We start from the raw sequence: 23,736 nt of genomic DNA, 5'->3' as shown, positions 1-23,736 counted from the left end.
TAACCATTTTAAAATGTCTTCATCTCTTTCATGTGGCCCTCTGTTCCACCAGAAACTCCTCATTCAGTTTTACCCAGTAAGTACGATGCATATATAAGATTACCTGCTATTGTACTGTGTCACATTATGCTGCATGTCCTAATTCAATTTATTAGAGAGAAAACAGTTGTGAATCTCAGAATCTTTAATTTTCTATCTTTTTATTTTAGTGCTGCACATTCAGGTAGTTAATACAGGAAATATATAAACTCCTGGCAGAACTTGAGTTTATTTATTTGAGTGTCAATGTTTAAGTTTAAGTTCCCAATCATTAAAGCTCAGTAAAGCTGTTTAAAGTCCTTCCTCCATCACTCCTTCTCTCTTTCCTCCCTTCCTTCCTTCCTTCCTTCCTCCATCCCTCCTTTCCTCCCTTCATCCCTTCCCTCCTTCCTTCCTTCCTTCCTTCCTTCGGTCCTTCCTCTGTCCTTCCTTCCTTCCTTCCTTCCTTCCTTCCTTTTTTCCTTCCTTCCCCCTTCCTTCTTTCTTTCCTTTCCTTTCCTTTCCTTCCTCCTTTCCTCCCTCCTTTTCTTCCTTCTTCCTTCCTTCTTTCCTTCCTTCCTTCCTTCCTTCCTTCCTTCCTTCCTTGACTCGAGGACAACAGGAGGGTTAAAAACACATAATAACATTTAAAATAGTGAGAAGATTAAGATTCAACGACCCATCTAACCTCAACCCTTCACCAGCTGGATATCCAGAGCTCCTGCTGACAGATATATATATATATAATATAACGGAGCTCTGCAGTAATCTTTGTCTCTTTACAGGATGAAGTGAACAGCAGAGTCTCAACTGACGGTAAATGCACGGTAAGTACTGCAGTAGATGTGAGTTGGGGTCAAAGGTTAACAGCTGCCTAAGTATTAGAGACTGCAGGTCATTATTACCACTCTGCTTTTCTTATTATCTTATTTTCTTCCACCTGATGTTATTCAAAACGTCGTCATGGCAACAGACACAGAGTCTCTTCCTCCACCAGCTGTTGGGCAAACTGTGTATCTGTTAATGATTTGATCCGTAATTAAAATGCTTTCGGATATTTTTGGAAAACAATTTCCTCTTAGCTTGCAGCAGGTCTGAACTGCAACCTACCTCAGTAATAAGTGTGTTGGGTAATTTCCGATTTGTTAGAAGAAGAATTCCTGTGAGTTTTAATCATAGGTTTTACACAGCGATGGTTTTCATCATGAGTTGTCTGTATTGTTTCTTCCTCAGATCACAGAGCGAACCGAATCTCTGAGGAAAAGGTGAGTCTGTGTTATAAAAACACATAAAAACAATGTTAATTTAAAATGCTACGACATATAATATAACATTATGATTGGAGAAAAGTTGTTTTTTGTTCCTGCTCAAAGTGTTTTTACTCAGCAGTTCGTGTTTTTCCAAATCTTAGAAATGTTTTGAGAAATAAAACTCACTTCTTTATTAAATATTTCAAGTGCTGTCTAAATCAGGAGTGTCAAACTAGTTTTTATTCAAGGGCCACATACAGTCCAATTTGATCTCATGTGGGCCGGATCATTAAAAAGATGGAAGGAAGGAGGGAAGAAGGGAAGGAAGGAAGGATGGAAGGAAGGAAAAAAGAAAGAACGGGATAAAGGAAGGAATAAAGGAAGGAAGGAAGGATGGATGGAAAGACCATTAAAAAGATGGAAGGAAGGAGGGAAGAAGGGAAGGAAAAGAAGGAAGGAAGGAAGGACCATTAAAAAGATGGAAGGAAGGAGGGAAGAAGGGAAGGAAAAGAAGGAAGGAAGGAAGGACCATTAAAAAGATGGAAGGAAGGAGGGAAGAAGGGAAGGAAAAGAAGGAAGGAAGGAAGGACCATTAAAAGATGGAAGCAAGGAGGGAAGAATGGAAAGAAGGAAGGAAAAAAGAAAGAAAGAGAGGAAGGAAGGAAGGAAGGAAAGAAGGACCATTAAAAAGATGGAAGGAAGGAGGGACGAAGGGAAGGAGAAGAAGACAGAAAGGAAGGAAGGATGGGAGGAAGGAAGGGAGGAAGGAGGGACAGATGGAAAGAAGGGAGGACCGATGGAAGGATGTAAGGAAGGAAGGAAGGAAGGAAAAAAAGACAGGAAGGAAAGTGGACCGGTATGGACCCCTCGGCGGGCCGGTTCTGGCCCACGGGCCGCATGTTTGACACCCCTGGTCTAAATAAAGCATAATGTCTGTTAGGACTGAACTAGAACAGCTACATCTGTATTTTTATTATCGTATCCATGGAGACAATGTATTTGTTACCATGAATAATCTTGACTTCATGTGAATCCATGTTTCTGAAGCACCGGCAATATAAAGAAGACGCCTCCTCCTGCTCCCGTGTCCAAGATCGACAAAAGACTGGAGCAGTACACGCACGCCCTCGAGGTGAAACCAACTTACTGAGACTCTTTATTATTTATTAGTCTTTAGTAGGAAACAGTAATTATTAACCCTTTATATAGTGCTTTCCTTCCTTCTTTTCCTTTTTTCCTTCCTTCCTTTCTTCCTTCCTTCCTTCCTTCTTTTCTGTCCTTCTTTCCTTCCTTTCCTTCCTTCTTTTCTTTCCTTCCTCCATTTCCTCCTTCCTTCCTTCCATCGTTCGTTCCTTCCTCCATTTCTTCCTTCCTTCTTTTCTTTCCTTCCTTCCTTCCTTCCTTCCTTCGTTCTTTTCTGTCCTTCCTTCCTTCCATTTGTCCTTCCTCCCTTCCTTTTTTCCTTCTTTTCTTTCCTTCCTCCATTTCTTCCTACTCCCTTCCTTCTTTCCTTTCTCTACTTCATTCCATTTGTCCTTCATCCCTTTCTTCCTTCCTTCCTTCCATTTGTCCTTCCTCCCTTCCTTCTTTTCTTCTTTTCTTTCTTTGAATTTAAATGTGAAAATGTGACTCAAACTATCAACTTCCTGTACCTCACTTTGTTTTTCACAGCTGTCCACAAAGGAAGGCAGATCAGGCGTTCAGCCGCTGACGGATCTGATGAATCCCACTGAACCCGTCGCCTCCAAAAAGAACCTGTTTGAGGCCGGAGACGCCTGGAACCAAAACACCATCTCGGTCGCTCCATCGAAGGTTAAACAGGAACATAAAATCTCATCATCCTGTTAAAGTGTCTCAGTTTTTACGTGTGATTACAATTTGGTCCAAACTGAAATACCTCAGCAACTCTAGGATTGACATTCATGGTCCTCAGAGGATGAGTCCTACTCCTTTCCTTCCTTCCTTCATCCCTCCCTCCCTCCTGTCCTTCCTTCCTTCCTTCCTTCCTTCCCTCTGTCCTTCCTTCGTTCCTTCCTACCCTCTGTCCTTCCTTCGTTCCTTCATTCCTTCCATCTATCCTTCCTTCCTTCCCTCTCTCCTTCCTTCGTTCCTTCATTCCTTCCCTCTGTCCTTCCTTCCTTTCTTTCCTTCCTTCCTTTCCCTCCTTCCTTTCCCTCCTGCTTTCCTCCCTCCTTTCTCCCTTCCTTCCTTCATTTCTTCCCTCTGTCCTTCCTTCCTTCATCCCTCCCTCCCTCCTTTCCTTCCTTTCTTCCTTCCTTCCTTTCCTTCCTTCCTCCCTTCCTTTCCCTCCTTCCTTTCCCTCATACCTTCCTTCCTCCTTTCTCCCTTCCTTCCTTCCTCCCTCCTTCCTTCATTTCTTCCTTTCTTTCCATCCCTCCCTCCTTTCCTTCCTTCCTTCCCTCTGTCCTTTCCTTCCTTCCTCCCTTCCTTCTTTCCTTTCTCCCTCCCTTCCTTCCTTCCTTCCTTCTTTCCTTTCTCCCTCCCTTCCTTCCTCCCTCCTTTCTTTCCTGCCTTCCTTTCTTCCTTCTACCTCAGTAACTCTAGGATTGACATTCATGGTCCTCAGAGGATGAGTCCTACTAGCGATGCCCTCATTTTTCCTCTAGTACGACCCTGAGGTTGACGTCGTGTTTTTAAGAGAAACGTGTCAACAACTATGGGATGGATTGCCATGAAACTTGGAACATGAGTTCACGGTCCCCTCTGGAGGAATCATAATAACTTTCGTGGCCCCCTGACTTTCAGGTCAGAGTTTCAGTTTGTCCAATACTTTTCCTCCCTCCTTTCCTTCCTCCTTCTTTCCTTCCTTCCTTCATTCCTTCCCTCTGTCCTTCCTTCCTTCCCTCTGTCTTTCCTTCATCCCTCCCTCCCTCCTTTCCTTCCTTCCTTCCTTCCCTCTGTCCTTCCTTCCTTCCTTCCTTCATTCCTTCCCTCTGTCCTTCCTTCCTTCCTTCCTTCCTTCCTCCCTCCTTTCCTCCCTCCCTCTTTCCTTCCTCCCTTTCTTTCCTTCCTTCCTACCTTCCTTCCCTCTGTCCTTCCTTCCACCCTTCCTTTCCCTCCTTTCTCCCTTCCTTCTTTCCTCCTTTCCCTCCTTCCTTCCTTTCTTTCTTTCCCTCCCTCCCTCCCTCCTTTCCTTCCTTCCTTTCTTCCTTCTACCTCAGCAACTCACGGTCCCCTCTGGAGGAATCATAATAACTTTCGTGGCCCCCTGACTTTCAGGTCAGAGTTTCAGTTTGTCCAATACTTTTGTTTACGACCACATACCTTCACAGCTGATGGCATTCTCATCAGCCTCAGCGGGACAGTGTGTTCATGTAGCCTTTGTTGGGTCAGGTAATGTCATTGAGATCACGATCTGTTTTATGGGAGGCCTGAGTACAGCAGGAAGATAGAAAAACAAGCATAGGCCAGGCATAACAAAAAGATGAAGACATACGATACACATAGCCAGACAAACAGAAGCTTGATGAATTTTACACATTAGCTAAACTAACATGGAGGACATTAACCCTATTATTTTTAACACTAACAAAAAGCATGCGTACATTAGCTCAAGTCCATGTGGTTTAGTCAAATTAAAAGGGTTAAAATATGAAAATAAACGTATGAATAACTTGCACATATTTTTTTTTTTGTGGACCCAGCATCAAATTTCAGCTTTTAATCCATTTTGAGAGAATATATACAGTCAAGCCCGAAATTATTCATACCCCTTTTGGACATGCCACTTTTTGTTCAAATGTAAATAAAAGCTGACTGAAATATTTTTTTTACCACAATGATGCCTTTTGTAAATTATTTTTATTGGTTTTCCTTTTAAATTCATTATATACAATGACAATATCAATGTATAGAATGTCTAACAAATGACAACATTAGAATCAGGAGACCAAAAAAGCATAACTCATTAACAATCAGTTGTGTAAGTTCTGGGTCAATTTCTGGGCTTGAATACAGTTACACACGTACACACACTCATACAAGGACACAATACAAGACACAACATGGAAAAGAAAAAACAATACTAAACAAAACAAAAACAAAAACAAAGAGGCCTTTGAGAATGACATAATCCTATAGGAAGTCTACATTAAATGTTATTTCCACTTAGTATAGCACACACTACATACATCTAGAGAAGTGTACATACAAATTACAGATTGGCAGAGGGGAACTGAATTGATTTTAAATGATCAAGAAAAGGATTCCAAATTTTGTAGAATTTAGTGGTGGAACCTTGTAGTGTAGCCCTCATCTTCTCCAGCTTGGAGTAGGACAATAGATCTCTCAGCCAGTGGTAAATTGTGGGAGGGGTAGAGGATTTCCACCTGAGTAGGATCAATCTCCTAGCCAAAAGGGTAGCAAATGCTATAAAGTCAGCCTTGAATTTAGGCACCACTAGGGTAGAGGGCAGCACTCCAAACAGTATAGTTATTGGGATAGGATCAGAGGGCACATTTAATATAAAAGATAAGGTATTGAAAATTTCGGTCCAAAAGTTATGGAGAGTTGGGCAAGTTAAAAACATGTGTATTAAGGTGGCTGGAGCCTGCTGGCATCGATCACAGAGGGGGTTTATTTGAGGGAAAATCTTAGAGAGCTTCTCCTTACTCCAGTGAATGCGATGGAGAATTTTAAATTGTATTAGACCATGTTTGGCACAAAAAGAGGAGGAATGGACACGGTATAATATTTTCTCCCATATATCCTCATCTAACACTCCCAGATCTTGTTCCCAGAGTGTCTTAACAGAAGACAAGGAGTGATTATATTCAGAAAAGATTCTACCATACATATATGAGATGAAACCTTTCTCTCTAAAAACTGGTTCTAAAAATATGTCTAGTTTTGTATCTTGTGGTTTTGAGGGGAAATTAGGAATTTCAGTTTGAACAAAGCTTCGGATCTGTAAATATTGGAAAAAGTTACTTTTTTTCAAAGAAAATTTTACTGTCAGCTGCTGAAATGAGGCAAAGGTTCCTCCTATGTACAAATCACTGAAAGAAGTGATACCCGCCTGCACCCATGCAGAGAAGGCCTTGTCCATCAATGATGGGGGGAATGAATGGTTTTGTCTAATAGGAGCATGTAGTAAGGAAGGAAGGATGCCAAAATTAAGTTTGAATTGTCTCCAGATTTTGAGAGTTGTCCTAACCACTATGTTCTTTGTGTATCGTATAGTAGGAGAGTTTCCTGGAGAGTATAAGAGTGCCGAAAGAGAGGATGGTTTACAAGAAGCCGCTTCAATACTAAGCCAGGCAGCAGTGTGTTCTGGATCGGTGGCTTGCAGCCAATAGTGCATCACACGCAGATGAGTAGCCCAATAGTAATACTGGAAGTTGGGTAGAGCAAGACCACCAAGACACTTTGGTCTTTCTAAGTATGCTTTGCGAAGTCTTGGAGGCCGTCCCTGCCATAGGAATTCTGATATCAACCTGTCTAGTTTACGGAAGAATGCTTTTGTTAAGTAGACTGGTAGACATTGAAAGAGATAAGAAAATTTTGGTAAAATATTCATTTTAATAGAGTTTACACGTCCAGCTACAGATAGGGGAAGTAGAGACCAGCGCTTTAGATCTTGTTTGGTTCTATTAAGCAAAGGTTCAAAGTTGGCTCTAAAGAGGTTTTCAAAGGAATCTGTAATTTGAATGCCCAGGTATGTGAACTTATTAGAAACAACTTTAAATGGCACATTTTGTGATGGGAAGTTGTGCCCAGCTGCATTCAAAGGGAATAGCTCACTTTTGTCATAGTTGACCTTATAGCCTGAAATTTTCCCAAAGGCCTCCAGAGTGGAAAGTACATTTGGCAGTGACAAACTGAGGTTGGAGAGAAAAAGAAGCAGATCATCTGCATACAGTGCTACTTTTTGCTCAGCCTCACCCCTTAAGATTCCAGAGATTTGTGGATGGGAACGTAAAGCTATAGAAAGGGGCTCAATGGAGATTGCAAAAAGTAAAGGAGATAAAGGGCAGCCCTGCCTGGTACCACGCTGGAGACTAAAGTATTCAGAGTTTATACTATTAGTTCTGACAGAGGCAGAGGGGAGGGTATATAAAAGCCTCACCCAGGAAATGAATTTTTCACAGAACCCAAACTGTCTTAGTGTATAGAAAAGGTACTCCCACTCCACTCGGTCGAAGGCCTTCTCTGCATCCAGGGACACAACAGCCTCCGAACAAGTGGGTGAAGAGGGGGTATACATAATATTAAATAAACGTCTGATATTGAAAAAGGAGTGTCTATTTTTGATAAATCCAGTTTGGTCAGTAGATATTAACAAAGGCAGGATCGAGTCTAAACGCATAGCCAACACCTTAGCTAATAATTTAGCGTCCACATTAATCAATGAAATTGGCCTATATGAGCTGCAGAGAAGCGGGTCTTTGTTCTTTTTTAATATTAAGGAGATAGATGTTTGCCGCAGAGTAGGGGGTAAGCTATTGGTAGTAAAAGACTCATTGAGCATGTCAAGCAAGAGGGGGGCCAGTTGATCTGAAAATTTCTTATAGAATTCAATGGGGTAGCCATCTGGGCCAGGACATTTGCCACTTTGCATAGCACAGATTGCTCTAAAAATCTCCTCTAATGTGATTGGTTGTTCCAAGCCTGATGCTGAGGCTGTATCTAAGCCTGGTATGGAAAGGTTTCTGAAAAAAGAGTCCAACTCTGACAGCCCACTTTGATTCTCAGAGGTGTACAAATGACTGTAGAAGTTTTTGAATTGATCATTTATTAATTGTGGATCAGTTGTAGTGCCTGTGTGTGTGTTTATTTTTAAAATTTGGTGAGCTGAGGATTTTTGGCGCAGTTGGTGGGCTAGCAGCTTGCTGGACTTATCGCCTTGCTCATACTGAGCATATCTACATTTAAAAAGTAGATCTTCAGCTAGAGTGCTTGACAAGTTATCAAATTCAGCTTGTAATAGAAGTCTCTCTTTATATGCGTCTGGGGAAGGAGAAGAGGCGTAATTTTGGTCAAGTTGTGAGATTTGAGACATTAGATCTGCCATTCTCCTTTCCCTCACTCTTTTCTCATAGCTTGCATATGAGATCAGTAGACCCCTGGTGTACGCTTTAAATGTTTCCCACAGAGTAGAGGGGGAAGTGTCCTCAGTTTTATTTATCTTAATAAACACATCAATTTGAGTGGACATGAATTTTACAAAGTCATCATCTGACAGTAGCCGGGTGTTAAAACGCCACGGCGGACGTGGCTTTATATGACCTTTCCAGTTAAGTTCCAATGTCACAGGGCCATGATCAGAAATAACTATGGGGTTATAGGTGCAGGAATGCACAGCAGGGAGGAGTCGATTATCTAACAAAAAATAATCTATACGTGTGAAAGTATGGTGCATATTTGAGAAAAAAGAATAGGCTCTGCTTGTTGGGTTCAGAAAACGCCAGACATCAGATACAGCAAATTCTTTTAGAAAAGACTTAATTAGTTTAGCTGATTTTGTTTGAGGCTTCATATTCATAGAAGAGCGGTCTAAAGAAGGATTTAGCCAGCAGTTGAAGTCACCTCCCAAAATGAGGCAATGAGATTGCATATCTTGGAAAGAAGACAAAAAGGATTTGAAAAAATTTTCATCGTCCCAATTGGGGGCATAGACATTGGCTAAGATCACTGGGTTGTTATAGAGGTGACCTGTTACTATGACATATCTTCCATTTTTATCTAGTTTGGTATTTGATAAAGTAAATGGCACAGATTTGTGTATGAGAATTGCAGTTCCCCTTGCCTTACAGCTGAAGTGTGAGTGATACATCTGACCAACCCATCGTTTATGCAACAAAGAGTGATTATCTGTTTTCAGGTGTGTTTCTTGTAGGAAAGCAATATGAGTCCCCATACTTTGAAGGTGGTGAAGAACTTTGCTTCTCTTGACAGGTTGATTCAGTCCCTTTACATTCCAGCTAGTAAATTTGAGTGTGTGTCCACCAAATTGGAGAGTGGGATTAGGACTGTTTTGAGATATCATAGTACATCAAGAGGGGAAGATAAAGCAGCAACTGTGTGATACAATAGCAAGTGAAATCTCACAGGATTGTCAGGAGCTATTTTTGTATATATCAGAAGGCCCACATAGACAAAAAAGACCAAAAAACAACACAACTGGTAAAACATGTATACAAAGAGACAAACCACTAACTGCTGAAGCGCCATCCCGAACATGGCGCGCGCACCTACACTCCCTAAGGAACACAACATCAAACTCCGAAGAAAACTTGATATTAACTCACTCCTCGCCCACCGGGCCAAGTGCTATAAATGCATCAAATGTAAAGGTTACAAAAAGCACAGTGTTTCTAATTCACATTAGCATAATAAACATAAAAAGAAAGAAGAATGCTCGTAAAACTTAGATAAATGAGGGCTATTCAAATAGATGATTAGGCTATCGTTAACAGATTGACACCTTTGACATGCTACAACAGCTCCTGAAAAGTAGCCAAGGTACAAAAGTATTTCCACAGTAGAACATAGCCTACAGCAATTGTATACTAGCTTACTCTGCTGGTTCACGCACTGCAGTGTTGACAAAGGTCATTGCAGCATCCGGATCGATGAATTTGTGAACCTCACCTGAAGGCATCGTTATTTTCAGTTCAGCCGGGAAGAAAAGTCCGAATTTGATTGAAGGATGCTCATGTAGAATCTTCTTTACCGACACGAATGCTGCACGCCTCCTCGCAACCTCCGCCGTGAAGTCAGGAAAGATAGATAGCCTGCAACCATTGCGTGATAGTGGAGATGCCTGAGCTGCTCGTCGGAGAATCTGGTCACGGACGTGGTAGTAATGGACTCTGATGACAAACGCTCGCGGTGGCTTTCCCTTGTTCGGCTTTGAACGGAGAGAACGATGTGCCCTGTCAAGCAGAGGCTTCTCCTCCAACTCCAGCAAATCCTGAAGTAGTTGAGCCATGAATTCAGTTGGACGAGACCCTTCATCTCCCTCAGGTATGCCCAGTATGCGAAGGTTGTGTCTTCTCTGCCTGCCCTCCAGATCATTGCATTTTGTTTTAAGTGCACAGACTTCTGCGGATAACTCGCTAAGTTTGGACTCCATGCTAGCGACAGTGTCGCTATGTGTTGTGGCAAAGCACTCCAGCTCATGAATAGTGGTGCTATGCTTATCCACTGTAGCCTGCAAGCCAGACAAGGAGTTTTTAAGTTCCTCTTTCACCGCTGTTATTTCGGTACGGAGATTGCTGGATAGCAAGTCCACTTTAGAATCAATTTTGCCACATATATCAGCTTTTAGAGCTTGCAAGGCGTCCGTGAATTTAGAGGCACTCAGTGTGTCTACCTCGATGCTAGTCACTTCACCATTGCCAGCGTTACCTTTAGCCATGCTTGCTGGCGTGGGAGGAGTATTGCTAGTCTTCGAAGCCTCACGTCTGGCTCGAGAATCAGGCATTTTCAGTCAGGATACGATATAAATGTCAACTTAAAGTTGTAAAAGAATAGTATGAAAGGTATTTCGCAAAATATTTGTTACACTGTGTTCTATATAAAAATAAATGATGCACTTGGCAGGAGCTCACGGAAAACACGTCTACTCCATGCGTGCGCACTAGCGCCCCCCAAAACACAATGATGCCTTTTGTACATCGTCTTTTTATCTTCTTGGAGACGCTTGTGTCACTTCCGGTCAAAAAACAACTTGCTGGTTGAATAAAAGTAACTTTAAGTCAAAATTTGCCAGGGGTATGAATAATTTCAGGCTTGACTGTATATATATATATATATATATATAAAAGGGAAAGGAGGGGAAGAACGAAGGAAAAATTAAAGAAAGAGGGAGGAAGGAAGGAACAGTCAAAAGAGACGGGTTCAATTTGATTTGAGGACAGGAGGGTTAAATACACTGTAGGATAAAATAATTAATATCATTCTTTTCTGGTTACACCGTTTGACATTTTCAGGAGCATTCAGTCTTACTTTTGGTTAAAAAAATGGTGCAACAAAAATATAAAATGTACATTTTAACAAACCTGATGCTGCTTTTAAGACAATTTTGAATAAGATATTTTTGAATTTCTCGTCTTGCCAACCCTTATTCATCACCGTAAACACAGCAAAATATCAAAAGTAGTAGAGCTTGAGATGCTTTGTGTTCTTGTGTGCAAAACATGCATCCATTACCAACACATATCTTTATGTTATTCTGCATCAGGAGTGATTTATGTGGACCCCTAACCCTACCCCCCCCCCCCCCCCAACCCTAACTGTGAGAACAGGTTTGCATGATGGTTGAGATGCATTTACATGTTCTGATGTCCTCTATTCATATTGGTAGATTGAGTTGGACTTTGTTGAGGCACACAGAGTCAGATATTTGCTTTTCACTGTAATGATAAATATCTCCTCATTACTGTCTCAGGATGCAGATGGTTTAAAGGTCGGAGTGGCTGATCTCATCAACCAGTGGGTGAAAGGAGGAGAAGATGGAAGCAGGTGCAGCTCGCCCTCCAAACCAGCAGTAAGTCAGAATTTACCATCTTCCTTCTTTTCTCCATTCTCAACTCTTTATCTGATCAGCTCCTCATCTTTACTTTATGTGAGCTGATTTAAGTTTCACGACTGTTTTCAATCAGCATTACGCTCTGCTCCTCTTGGCTTTATGCAGCCACAGCCCCTTGGGCCTCTTTTCATTTGGCGTAAATCATCTCAACTCGGTTTGGCTGAAGAGTCAGTGGAAGTCTGCCCTCTTGTGGCAGCAGCAGCATAGTTCACGTGGAGGTCATTCAAGCAGGGATGACGAACGTGTGTTGTGCTTTGTTATATTTGCAGGAAATTAAACCCGGTGATGTTTTAAACAAGAAGAACTTATGGGAGGGCATCACTGATACTTTATCCTCTGGAAAGGAAGGCAAGGTACGCATTCACACTCTGGTAAAGGTATCTGCTCTTCTCTTTATTGGATGACTATTTTTTCAAAGTTGTGCAATAAGTGAGCATTTTAGGTTCAGGGACTTGCTCAAGGATAGTTTTTTAGACACATGTGACTTTATACCATCATTATTGTTTTGCTTCATGCATATTGACACCACAAGATAACTTCTACTTTTTAAACTAGGATAGTTAGAATTTGTGATGCTTCAATATTTCCATCAAGAGACCAGCTCCCATTCAGCTGTGAAATCCTGCAAAACACATTCGTCCTTAAAGTCTGATTTAAATTTGTCAGTCAGGACCACCCATTGGGTCCTGAAATTAATCTGAGAGTCACTAAAGGACTAAAGGATGAAGGGAAAAAAATATTCTGTCTTCTGAAATACTAGAAACCTTCACCTCACCATGCCTGTAAAAATCTTCATATTAAAGCAATCCAAGAGATGAGTCACATAGCTTTATTTTGATGCCGTAAATGTAATGTTTTATCATTTTATAATTGCTATAATTTCATACAAATGTACCGCGTTCAAGGATGAAGGGAAAAAATCTGACATGTATTATACTCGCACAATTGTTCAAGTTTCCAGTGTTCTGAAATACTGGAAACCTTTACCTCACCATGCCTGTAAAAATCTTTTATCCATTTTGATGGCGTAAATGTAATTTTTTATAATTGTTATAATTTCATACAAATGTGCTGCGTTCAGGGACATGATGAGAGCTGATATACGTAAATAAATAACTAATAAATCTGTCACGCAAACAAAAAAAGTAAGATTTTTCTAGTTTCAGTCTTTGAAAATGCAAGTAAATAAATACAAGTTAAAGATGCATTTTACACAGTTGCAGCTTTAACCTGCTGCTCTTTTACTTACTGCAAGTTGTAATTTTCAAGCAGCAATAACAAAACCAAAAAGGGGGGAAAAAGCAAATATCTTCTAATGTAATAAAATCTGGAAGATATGATAAAAACAGGAAGGTTTTGCAGGAGATGAACAAAAACTTCAATCACACGCCGAGTTAATATTACTGTTGCATAACACTTAATGAATAAATAAACACTGAAATGATGGTGTAAATGTCAGTCAAGCTTTCTAATATGAAGACTGTTTTTACCAACTTCATTTCAGGAGTGCTCTGCTGGTAAAAGATATAAATTTGTGGTGACGGGTCACGGCAAGTACGAGAAGGTTCCTGTTGACGACTGCAGTGACGATGCAAACTACCCGCCAGGTAAGACGTTAACTCCACAAACCATTATAATTGGTTTATTACTGTTAATGATAATAATTACTTACTTTACTTACTTGCTTATCTTAACATTAATGACAGATAAAACGTGACTTATCCTCATTACAAAGAATTCCTGTTATTATTGCTACTTCGTTTTGCTAACCTAATGAGACATTTTATTGTATTCATCTGAAATAAAGGTTAAAAAAAGAAAAAAACATATTGTATTCTTCTTGAGTGGATATGTAAAAAGTCCCAGGAAATATCTGATTTTGAAAATATGTCTTTTACATGAGAATTAAAGACTGTATAAAAAAAGAAAGCTTTAAAAGATGGACTAACACACTATTACTCTTGGCCTTTTAGTGAGATTTGTTGACAATAGCAAAAAGTATTGAATATCAACATCCTTAACTTTTTTATGTGTCACCTTTTAAACTTTCTTCTGTTGGAAATATCGATTTATTTCTTCAGTGCTCGCTAAAGAAATGTTATTAAAAAAAAAACAAGACAAGAGTTTCACATTCAAATTTATGCATTTTAAAGAATCACACAGTAAAGAAAAACATATCATGTTTAATCATCAGTGTAATAAATGGGGCTGTGATTAGCTTAATATCTAAAATAAATTCCTCATCATGACCATCTGATCATCCGGGAGAAAAACATCTTTAAAGTTGAGTATTGAGACAAAAAGGGTCAAAACAATCACAGCACCTGCTGTGGCAGCAGCAAAATCCTCCAAACCAGTGAGACATCACGCAACACACTTAGTAACTGACCTTCTTCTCCAGCTATCACTCCATTCTCCTTCAGTCTGTCATCCTACAATGGCCTCATCACTTTAATCATCATCATTCATTGTTATTCACTTCCAAACTACAATCTAAACTTAATAATATGGTTGACAAGTCCTGGACAATCCACCACAAAACAGGAAATTACCACCAGCACGGCAATGACGGTGTTAAACTGGCTTTAAATATTATCATCATATCACCACTGTTGGATGAAAATAATGGATCTCCAACTTTCTGGAACAATAGATAACTGGTTGATGATGTTTTATCAATGACAACTGAAAATACTGACCATTTTGTTCCAGTCTACCTTGATAGACTTTTTCAGCTGACAAATGATGAAATTGAAATCCTTAATTTCAGACAACACTGGTCATATGATGAGACAGGGATTTGATTATGGGAAGCACCAGGGATGGGCAATGTACGATGTGATAGTAAAAAAAGCAAATTATAATGTCAGTCTTTTGAACAGTTGAAACTGTAATTTGACTTCCCATTACTGCAGAAGCAAATATAAAACCACAGCCACGTTAGCGCACGTAACCAAGCACAGCAGTTCTTTGAGCTAAATGCTAACGTTAGCATGCTAACATGCTCACAATGACAGCGCTAATATGCTTATGTTTAGCAGGTAATATTTATCTGGTTTATCATCTTAGTGTAGCCAGTTAGTGTGCTGTCTAGTAAGGAATAAAGCCAAAGTGCAGTTGGGAATGGGAAAGTCATTAGTTTTACAGGTTTTTGGTCATAAAGAAAAGCAGGGGTCAATTTTCGAATTTTGATCTGTTGTTGGAATTAGATGAGAAATCAGAAGATTACCAAAGTCATCAAGATTTATCCTCAACGTAGCTTCAATGTTTGTTTTGCAAATTTCATACCAATCCATCCAATAGTCGTCGAGACATTTCACTCTAAACCCAAAATGTGAATGTCATGGTGGCGTTAAAACGAAAGTCAAACGATCGCTAAGATCATTCGGATCTTAAAAATAATAGTGACTGAAATACAACGGTCAGACTGACACTAATCATCAACCAAACACCTATAAAATGAGTCTGATATCTGATACTGCACAATCATATGCACTGACATTAAAATAAGTTCTTATAGCACCATTATAGTTTTCTATATTGCCCAGTCCCAGGATGCTCCGGCCTGTGTAGTTGTAGTTTCCTGCCCTGATCGAGAGCCTGGACATCCCTGCTACATTTCCATCCATACCTAACTTACACAAACGGTTTAATCTGTCAAGACCATCTATCACCATATCTATCCATATCCATCCATTGTCTTTCTTCAAACTCCACCTGCCCTGTTGTTCCAGGAATGTAAAAGCCCTATATATTACATAGATTAAAAACAGCCTACCAGCGGTGAACACTAAGCCTTACTTTGTTTTAGAAAAATAGAAAAAGAGCATGACAAAATAAAACAATCTTATTATCTTCAGTACATGCATTCAACACTAAATGTCCTTTTCTTTCCTTGCCTCATCTTTTTTCTTTCTTCTTTTTTTTTTTTTATCAAATCACATACTTGTCATTTGATTTTATGAAAAGTGCAAAGATGCCACCCATGTATTTAAGCTATATTAACATTTTTAACCTCTAAAAGTTACCACCAAGTAACACTAACTTATAAATCTTAAATAACTATGATGAACATATCAGGCAGATCAGTACCTTCATATGGTTAATTTTCTTTCAGCAAGTACTGAGAGAAACTTAGTACACTCTTTGCAGTATACATTTTAAATTGGGTCAAATAGTTGTCTAATCCCTTTTCCCTCGATAACAATCTATCTCCTAAGTTATTTATTTCTTTTTTCCTGAACCAAATCCTCTAGCTGTTCTATTAAAGTCCTTTTTTTCATCTTCCTGAGATTTACGTTTCATCAGCCCCCTTTCAAACACTGCCGCTATTTTTGTGAGTGGTTTCCCTACCGCCTCTTTAAGCTTTCTGGCGTCAAATCGGGGGCTGTAAAGTAAAACTGGCAGGCGATTGACAAAAGAAGGAACTTCTCCCTGGTTGTCTTTTGAGATCTTTTTCTTGTCTGAATCATCCTTCATAGTGTTAATCTGTTGTATGATTTTCTCTTTGGTGGAGAACATTTGAAAGAGGAGGGCGTCCCACATCTTCAATGCCTTGGGACCGTTTTTATCATCAACAACCTCTGAATTAGTACACTCGTCTGCTGATGACTTATCATTGCTAACTTGATCTGTTTTTTCGCTGCTGCCACTGGAATCAACCTGAGATTTGGGCTCTGGCTCTGGAAACTTAGGTTCCTCTGGTTCAACGACCATGTGTTTCTTGAGCCGTGTCCATCCGCTGAGCTTACCCTTAAGGCCTTTCGGCTTCAGGGCTAATTTCTTTTCAGCGGATGAGGAAGATTTCTCTGCTGTAACAACCTTTTTGTCAGCAGTTGAAGATGCAGTTGATGTCGCTGACTTCGTGGAGGGTTCGACTGCCGAGGCTTGGACTGCCGAGGCTTCCGTCGTTGCAGGTGTAGTTTTGATCTTCAGAACATCCTTGTCTGTGAGTCCAGTTTTTTGCTGAGATGGCGGTGACATTCCTCTGTTTGGTGATGGAGCTTTGACTGAGACTGAGGCCTGAGGCAGAGAGGCAGGAGTGGCAGAATCAATCACAGCAGCTATGGATGGTTTCATGACAGTATCTGTTGCTGGCTTTGCAGGGGAAATGTTCTCTACTGGTAGCTCTGTCGAGGTCTGAACATTACTGGTGTGTGAGCTAATCTGTACTGGATCTGGAGTTTTTACAACTGAGGGTTTTGTTTCTATAGTGGCAGAGGGCGGTCTTGTTTCTACCTGCTTAGTAGGAGGTTGTGCTTTAGGAGTAGGCTCACTGGTTATAACTTTAGGAGTAGGTTCACTGATTATAACTTTAGGAGTAGGTTCCCTGGTTATAACTTTAGGAATAGGTTCACTGGTTATAACTTTAGGAGTAGGCTCACTGGTTTTAACTTTAGGAGTAGGTTCACTGGTTAGAATAGGATCAGTAGAAAGGATGGGAGTGCTAGCTTTAGTGTTCAGTGAGGGGATCTTTCCTTCTGGACTGGCATTTGTGTTTGTTTTTATGGGTTGAGTTTGGGAATGTACTATCACATCAGCACTGTTAGTCAAGACTGAAATATCCTTAGTTGTGAGTTGTGGTTTTGAAATACTGTCTGTGATTGACTTAGTAGAGGGCTGAGGGCTAGCAGGTGTGTTAGGAGTCTGTGCACGGTCTTTAATTATGACTGGAGAGGGTTTGGTTTCTATGGTATGGTTAAAAGAGACGGGTGTCCTAGAGGTCTGGGGAAGGGTTGGAGTATAGGTTCGCATAGGGGAATAACACACTCTTCGGTCAAGTAGAGGGGATGCTCTTGTTGTAGCCCAAGGTCTGTTTAAGTGTCTGGTTTCTGTTGGAGGGCTAAGTGGGGCTTTAACATATCTAATGGCTTCAGCAGGGGGGTGAATATTTGTAGCAGGGTAGTTATTTGAATCAGTGGGTGAGAGGCTTTGAGTATTTGCAGTATTAACGTTGGTTTCTATAGATTTCCTTGTTTCAGTTACAGATTGCTTTATCTGTTTCACTTCAGCCTGAGAAGTCACTAAATTCACAGAAGTTTGAACATTATCTGCAGACAAAGTGCTTTGACATGCAATGGATTGCTGTTCTACACTGATACTAGATATGTTTGTTGTAACACAGCCAGAAGATGAGGGGATTCTCGTCTCAGTCAGCGATGTTACAGGATTTATAGTATTTGTGTGGATATTTGCTGTAGATGTTTTATCTATAATTGACTGGATAATAGGGGATTGTTCTTTTACAGTGGTCTTAGCAGTAATTTGGGCTTCAGCGGTCTCAGGGTTGATCTGTTTAATGCCTGCTTTTGAGTTTAATCTTGTTTGGGCGACGGAGCCAGAAACTACGTTAGCATCGATATTTGGCTTCATTGCAGATCGACTGTCAGGTCTCCCTAATCTCAGCTGAGGACTTTTTGGAATTACACGCCTGAAGATAGGGCTAGATGGCACCTGTGCAGTATTAAATGATGGTTTATCGCTCATTGTTAGGTCTGTCATGATTGATGGAACAGCTTCCGTGTAAAGCTTGTTGGGGTTTTTGCTTTCAGTGGCAAGAATACTTTGACCATTACTGCCCGAATTTGATTTATTTAACTGTGAAGTTTCTTTAACTGCTCTGCCATGTTGAATGGCCTCTACACCTCCTGGTTTTACAGGTGAAACCATGTTTGTGGAAGACTTGCTGACACTAAGTGATCCTGCAGATGGTTTGTTAGATAGTTTGTTTTCACTACTAGGTATGCTCGGTACGATGTTTCCATTTGAAAGATTAGAAGCACTTTTCGTTTCAATAACACATTTAGTTTGAACGTTTTCTGCTATAACAGGTGTGGTGGGAAAATTCTCTGATGGTATTTTCCCAGTCAATAAACCTACTTGTCCAGTGGTGGGCTGTGGCTGTACTTCTTTGTTTACTGCTGAAATGGTTACTCTGTTAGTGTCAGTACTATTGTAAGCGGGGAGCTTGGTTTCTATGTTTGATTGGCTCGGCAGTATTTCATCTTTAACAGGGATGTTTACAGCATTTTTAGTTGCCCATGAAGCCCTGGCTATAGTTCTGCTGTTATTATTGTAGAAACTTACTCCATGAACAGCTTTATCTTGGAAACCGGCTCCTATGTTGCTGTTTGGAAATACATTGTCACTAGTTTTGTTTGGCTTTTGGGGTTCTATCGCTGGTTGTTTGACTATCTCTAACCTTGATGAGTCAGTCTCAAGAGGGAGTTTAATATCTGAAATGTTGGGTGATTTGTTTGCAATAATGGGCTGGTCAGGGAGTTTGGTTTCTGTTGTAGTTTTACCTATTAAGAAAGTATTTACAGTAGGTAGATTTGGTAAAATTGAAGCTAGAGGAGAGTTTTGAAGGATTTTATTTTCTACTATTTCACTGTGTCTGTAAATTGAAGTTTCTGCACACAGCTGTTGCATGACTTTGCTGCCTTGCTCAACTGCAGACACTGTGCAGATGCTGGACTTTGCAGAACATATAGATGCTGTGACAGGCTCATGTGGCAACATGGATCCTGTGGTGGTGATAATTGGGTTTTTAGAGAATTTATTTGAGAATTGGGGCTCAGCATTTTTTTGGTCAATGATATGTTCTTTATTAGCAGCCATGAAAGGCAAAACATACCCCATGTTTGTTTTATTGGGTAGAACAACTTCACTGTTTGCTTTGATATGCTTGTTAAACTCTTCCTTTTGTTTGTGTAAAACAATTTCAGTAGCCAATTTACTGTGCAGTGGTGTTTCTGCAACCAGTTTGGTGGTTTGCTCTATTCCTAAAATGATGGCACCATTTTGCACTGGTTCTAACTCTGTGGCAGGAGATTGTACAAGTAGGTTTTTATGGGCAACTAGATCTTCAACAGGCTTGGCAGGGAGTTGAACATTGTGACCATTGGTTATTGGTGGACTGACTCCATTGGCAGTTTGGTAAGATTGGATCGGAGCTATCTCCATTTTTCCTGACTCTTGTTTTGTGACATTGGATTCTACTTTACAGTTTATACTATTTTGAGAAATTGCAGATGTTTTCTGAAGTTTGTCACCATTCTCTATGACATCTATGACTTTTGCAATATGCTGTGTTTCTGCATTTGAATCTACTTTCACTAATGGTGAGGGTGTGCTAGACAGACCACTGCTATTGATCAGACATGGAGTTGTATTTAGAGCTGCCTCTATAGGAAACAGTGCCACATTCTGTGTGGGTACCTCACCTGCTTTAGGTATTGGTGCCTCAGAGTAAGTAGTAGAGGCTTTTGATGTAGGTACGTCACTTGTGGATTGTTGCATAGTTTTCTGTGCCAAGCCAAGTGGAAGCTCAGGTTTTACTGGGTCCACACTAGATGTTTTAAGTGATTGTATTCCAAAACTGTGAGCTTCAGACCGACTTTCCTCAAACACACCTTTGCTATGTGTGACCATTTGTTCTGCTGGAAGCTCTGAATCCTTTGGAGAAGTCAAAGGTTGTGAAATGTGAGCAGCAGAAACCTCCATTGAAGAGGGAAGGTCCTGATGTCCATTGAGTTGTTTTGTTGCATCAGACTTTGAGACATCTACAGGTACATCTAGCTGTGTTTTGTTTGAAGAAGTTTCATTAGCCCTGCGGAGTAAAGGGCTTTGATGTGATGCTATACTCCTAATCCCACCATAGGCAGCATACTCAGCTGGAGTAAGCCCATAATATGTTGATCGTGATTTGGACTTTGAGGTTGCTAATGACATTTGACTCTCCAATAGTGACGTCAAAGACTTACGTGCTTCGACCACAGGTGGACGATAGGTGGATGACAGCCTTGGGCTTGATGGTGCTTGTGAAATCACTTTTGGGTTAAGATTTGAAGTCTTTGGTACAGGAGAAAGAAATGATGGAACCCTTGGCAAATGTGAAGCCTTATTGTGTGAAACTTGGTCTGTTGTTAGATTTGGAGTGACAGGTTCTATTATAGTTGGTTTGGCGACAGCCGAGTTGGGTTCAGTAATGCTTGATGCTAAATTCTCTCTTGCAGACAGCTCAGTATTAGCAAAACTTACATTAACTGTGCTCCTACGGATATTTTGAATCTCTGTTTCTTTGTAATTGCTAGCTTGTTTGATGGAAGTATTGTGATTAGCACCAGTACTCTTCAGTTCTTCTTTGGCAGCAAGGGGTTTAGTTGTATTACCAGTTTGAATCGCTGGTTTGTGTCTTGAAGGCTCGTTGGGCATAACCGAAGCTTGTAAATCTTGAAAGCAATTGAAAGCAGGACTTGCTGCAAATAAAAGCGGGTTAGGTTTGGATATTTCAAAGACGGGAGTGGCTATTCTTGATGGCGTGCAAGAAGGAGTCTTAGGCCTTCCACACTGGGCTTTGGACACAGATAGTTCTTGATCAGTTTTCACCACAGGCAAAGCAGTTTTCTCATGGTTTACAGTCGATAAAGATGCTCCCTGGCTAGTTGGGTTTATATCTGTGAGATCCTGGATGGAGGGAGGTTTAGAGATCTCATAAAAAGTAGCCTTTGATGTATAAATCCTGCTCTCAGACTTTCTCTCTTTCACTGCTTCAACAAGTGATATTTTTGAGGCTGTTATATCAGGGGCCATCTGACTTGGAACAAAGTTACCATTAGTGATAGGTCTGGCAGGCCAAGATGATGATGTCTGGCTTGGAGGGTTGTCCTTTGAATTGGCGTTTGTCTCCCTCTGGCTGGGAATAGAAGGCTGTGTCTGAGTGTTTGAAACTGATAGCAGCACGGGTACAGGAGGTAAGTCTGCAACTTGAGAAGGTGCCGGGACTGGGCCACAGTTGGGGGCGGCTGGGGATAGAGTCAGGCTGTGAGTTGATATTTTAGGGCTGGACTGTGTCACAGTGACTGGAGGGACTGTTGTGACTGACCCATAGGAATTTGGTGTCATGGTTACATTGAAAGCAGAAGGAGGAGTTGGTGCTGGGACCTGCTCAGGTGGTGATGAGGGTGGAGAGGCTGAAGGTGGCATCGTGAAAGGGGTCGGATCATCAAATAAAAATGAGGAGCATTCGTACTCGTACAGTGGAGCCACCTGCTCGTCAGGAGTTGTTATCTGAGCTGTGTAGTTCTGAGAGCTGCCAGTTTGTCCATAGGGGCTAGTCCGAGGGTGAGGGAATGCTGATGCAGAGGGATCGTATAGGGAGCCAAATGGGAAACTGGACACTGAAGAGTCTGTGACGTAGACTGAATCCGGTGTCTTTGGTGGGCTGGACTGGTCACTGAGCTCAAGATCTGTGCTCGCTTCATTGACAGGCGACAAACATGAGCGAAAGGGGATGGGCGTCTGAGAGAGGCTGCCTTTTCTCTTGGCTCTCTTCTTCTTGAGTTTCTGAAGCCTTGCATTGTCTTTGCCTGGTTTTGGCAGTAAGGGCGGAGGATACTGCTGGGAAAAGTCAGGCTCCAGCCCGTTACTGTAGCCGACTTCCATCAGCATATTGAATTCCTGCAATACAGATGATACGCATCAGTCGATTTATCTTCAGCCAAAAACTGACTTCAAAACTGACTAAAAAAATGAAATCACTCATCAAAAGAGACCTGTCATATCTGAGCAATAACAAAACAAAGCAAACATTATATGAGGCCAATACAAGACATTTATTAGTTTCCTAAAGAGAAAAAATCAAAGGTAAAATCCAACTGAATGTCTCATTAAAAGGTTACACATCACCTTGTTAAAGACGTTGGCGATAAAACTGTTCTGGCATTTGCATTTATGGCGTAGGAACTAGATTATTTGGACTTCAGAGCAGGAATTTGATAAGATGCCGCTTGCATGCTGTGAAGTTTTCAATTGCTGAGCAGCTGGAAATGTTCAAGAGTTTTGTTGCGAAACAAAGTTGGGCTAGAAAGTAGATATTTAATGCCTGCAGCGGGCCAAATATTCACTAAGTATGCCCTTTAAAATTTTATAACCGGTATAATATATAGTTTATTTGCTGAGATGACATGCAAAATGCTGATGAAAGCTATGTTTTTCTTTTCAGATGGAGAGTACCATGAGGATTTGTAAAATACATGCTGGACTTTTGGAAAGGAAGGAAATTTATGATAAAGCACAACTTTTAGCCACTAACACTTCATCATTCTCTGCATTTCAACCATTAGGTTACAAATGTCTCTGTCATTCCTTGTCTTAATTTTACAAAAATCTAGGGACACAAGAAGTGAATCTTTTCTCTGTTTACTCATTTTATCCTGTGAATAATATGTTTTTTCGGTAACAGTTTAACTTTGAATACAATGAAATAAAAAATAATTTTAAAAGGATTCCTGGTGTTCAGTTGTTCCTGCAACTGTCATGACGTTTTGTTTTTTTGCCTCCATTGTTTTTTTACTGTGTAGGTGAGCCCATCATCTTCCACTGTGTTCCCAGTTTAGTGTATTCAGCTGCTTACTGACTGTACTGATTTAACTGGTGCTAATGGCTCTGAGAAAAGTCTACAGCTGGCTTTAGCAAACTTTGAGCTCTCATGACAACGGGCTCATTAGCAGGTTTCAAAACTCTTAATTGGATCCTGAAGATGTTGCATGGCTACAAGAAGCGTCACTCTTGGAAATAGAAAGGCATGTAAAGCTGTTGCTCATGGCGAGGCTTCTTTGAAATGATGACATACTGCTTATGAAAATAGTCTCTCAAGGAGACTGTCGGATTTAAAAATGACCTCTGCAGGAAATTTAAGTAAACTTAAACGTAGTTGATTGAAAGGTGACCAGGTTCAAAGACGAAGGAGGGGTGGCAGCATTTAGCTAATGTTCATTTCCACAGTAACTTAAAATATGAGCAGCAGTAAATTGAGTCTAAATCCTTTGGTCATTGACAAAGCAAACAAAAGGAAGGAGGTCAAAGGTCAGAAGAATAATTAACGGATAATAAATGCAACATACATTCCTT

At 40.6% G+C, this 23,736-nt stretch overlaps 1 protein-coding gene across 1 annotated transcript in view; it reads left to right on the top strand.

The window, feature by feature from the left end:
* Positions 1 to 23,111, top strand: part of LOC128355319 (non-muscle caldesmon-like) — a 46,711-nt gene extending 23,600 nt beyond the window's left edge. Inside the window, exons 7-15 of the mRNA XM_053315568.1 lie at positions 53 to 76; positions 804 to 845; positions 1,252 to 1,283; positions 2,316 to 2,400; positions 2,940 to 3,080; positions 11,683 to 11,781; positions 12,093 to 12,176; positions 13,328 to 13,430; positions 22,829 to 23,111. Coding sequence (XP_053171543.1) covers positions 53 to 76; positions 804 to 845; positions 1,252 to 1,283; positions 2,316 to 2,400; positions 2,940 to 3,080; positions 11,683 to 11,781; positions 12,093 to 12,176; positions 13,328 to 13,430; positions 22,829 to 22,854 — 636 coding nt within the window. The 3' untranslated portion in view covers positions 22,855 to 23,111. The remainder of the gene's footprint in view (positions 1 to 52; positions 77 to 803; positions 846 to 1,251; positions 1,284 to 2,315; positions 2,401 to 2,939; positions 3,081 to 11,682; positions 11,782 to 12,092; positions 12,177 to 13,327; positions 13,431 to 22,828) is intronic.
* The last annotated feature ends 625 nt before the right edge of the window (positions 23,112 to 23,736 follow it).

The sequence above is a fragment of the Scomber japonicus genome, chromosome 1 (assembly GCF_027409825.1).
Source record: "Scomber japonicus isolate fScoJap1 chromosome 1, fScoJap1.pri, whole genome shotgun sequence".
NCBI classification, from domain to species: domain Eukaryota; kingdom Metazoa; phylum Chordata; class Actinopteri; order Scombriformes; family Scombridae; genus Scomber; species Scomber japonicus.
Note: the sequence above shows the minus strand (reverse complement) of the source record. Positions and strands in the feature narration are given on the sequence as shown.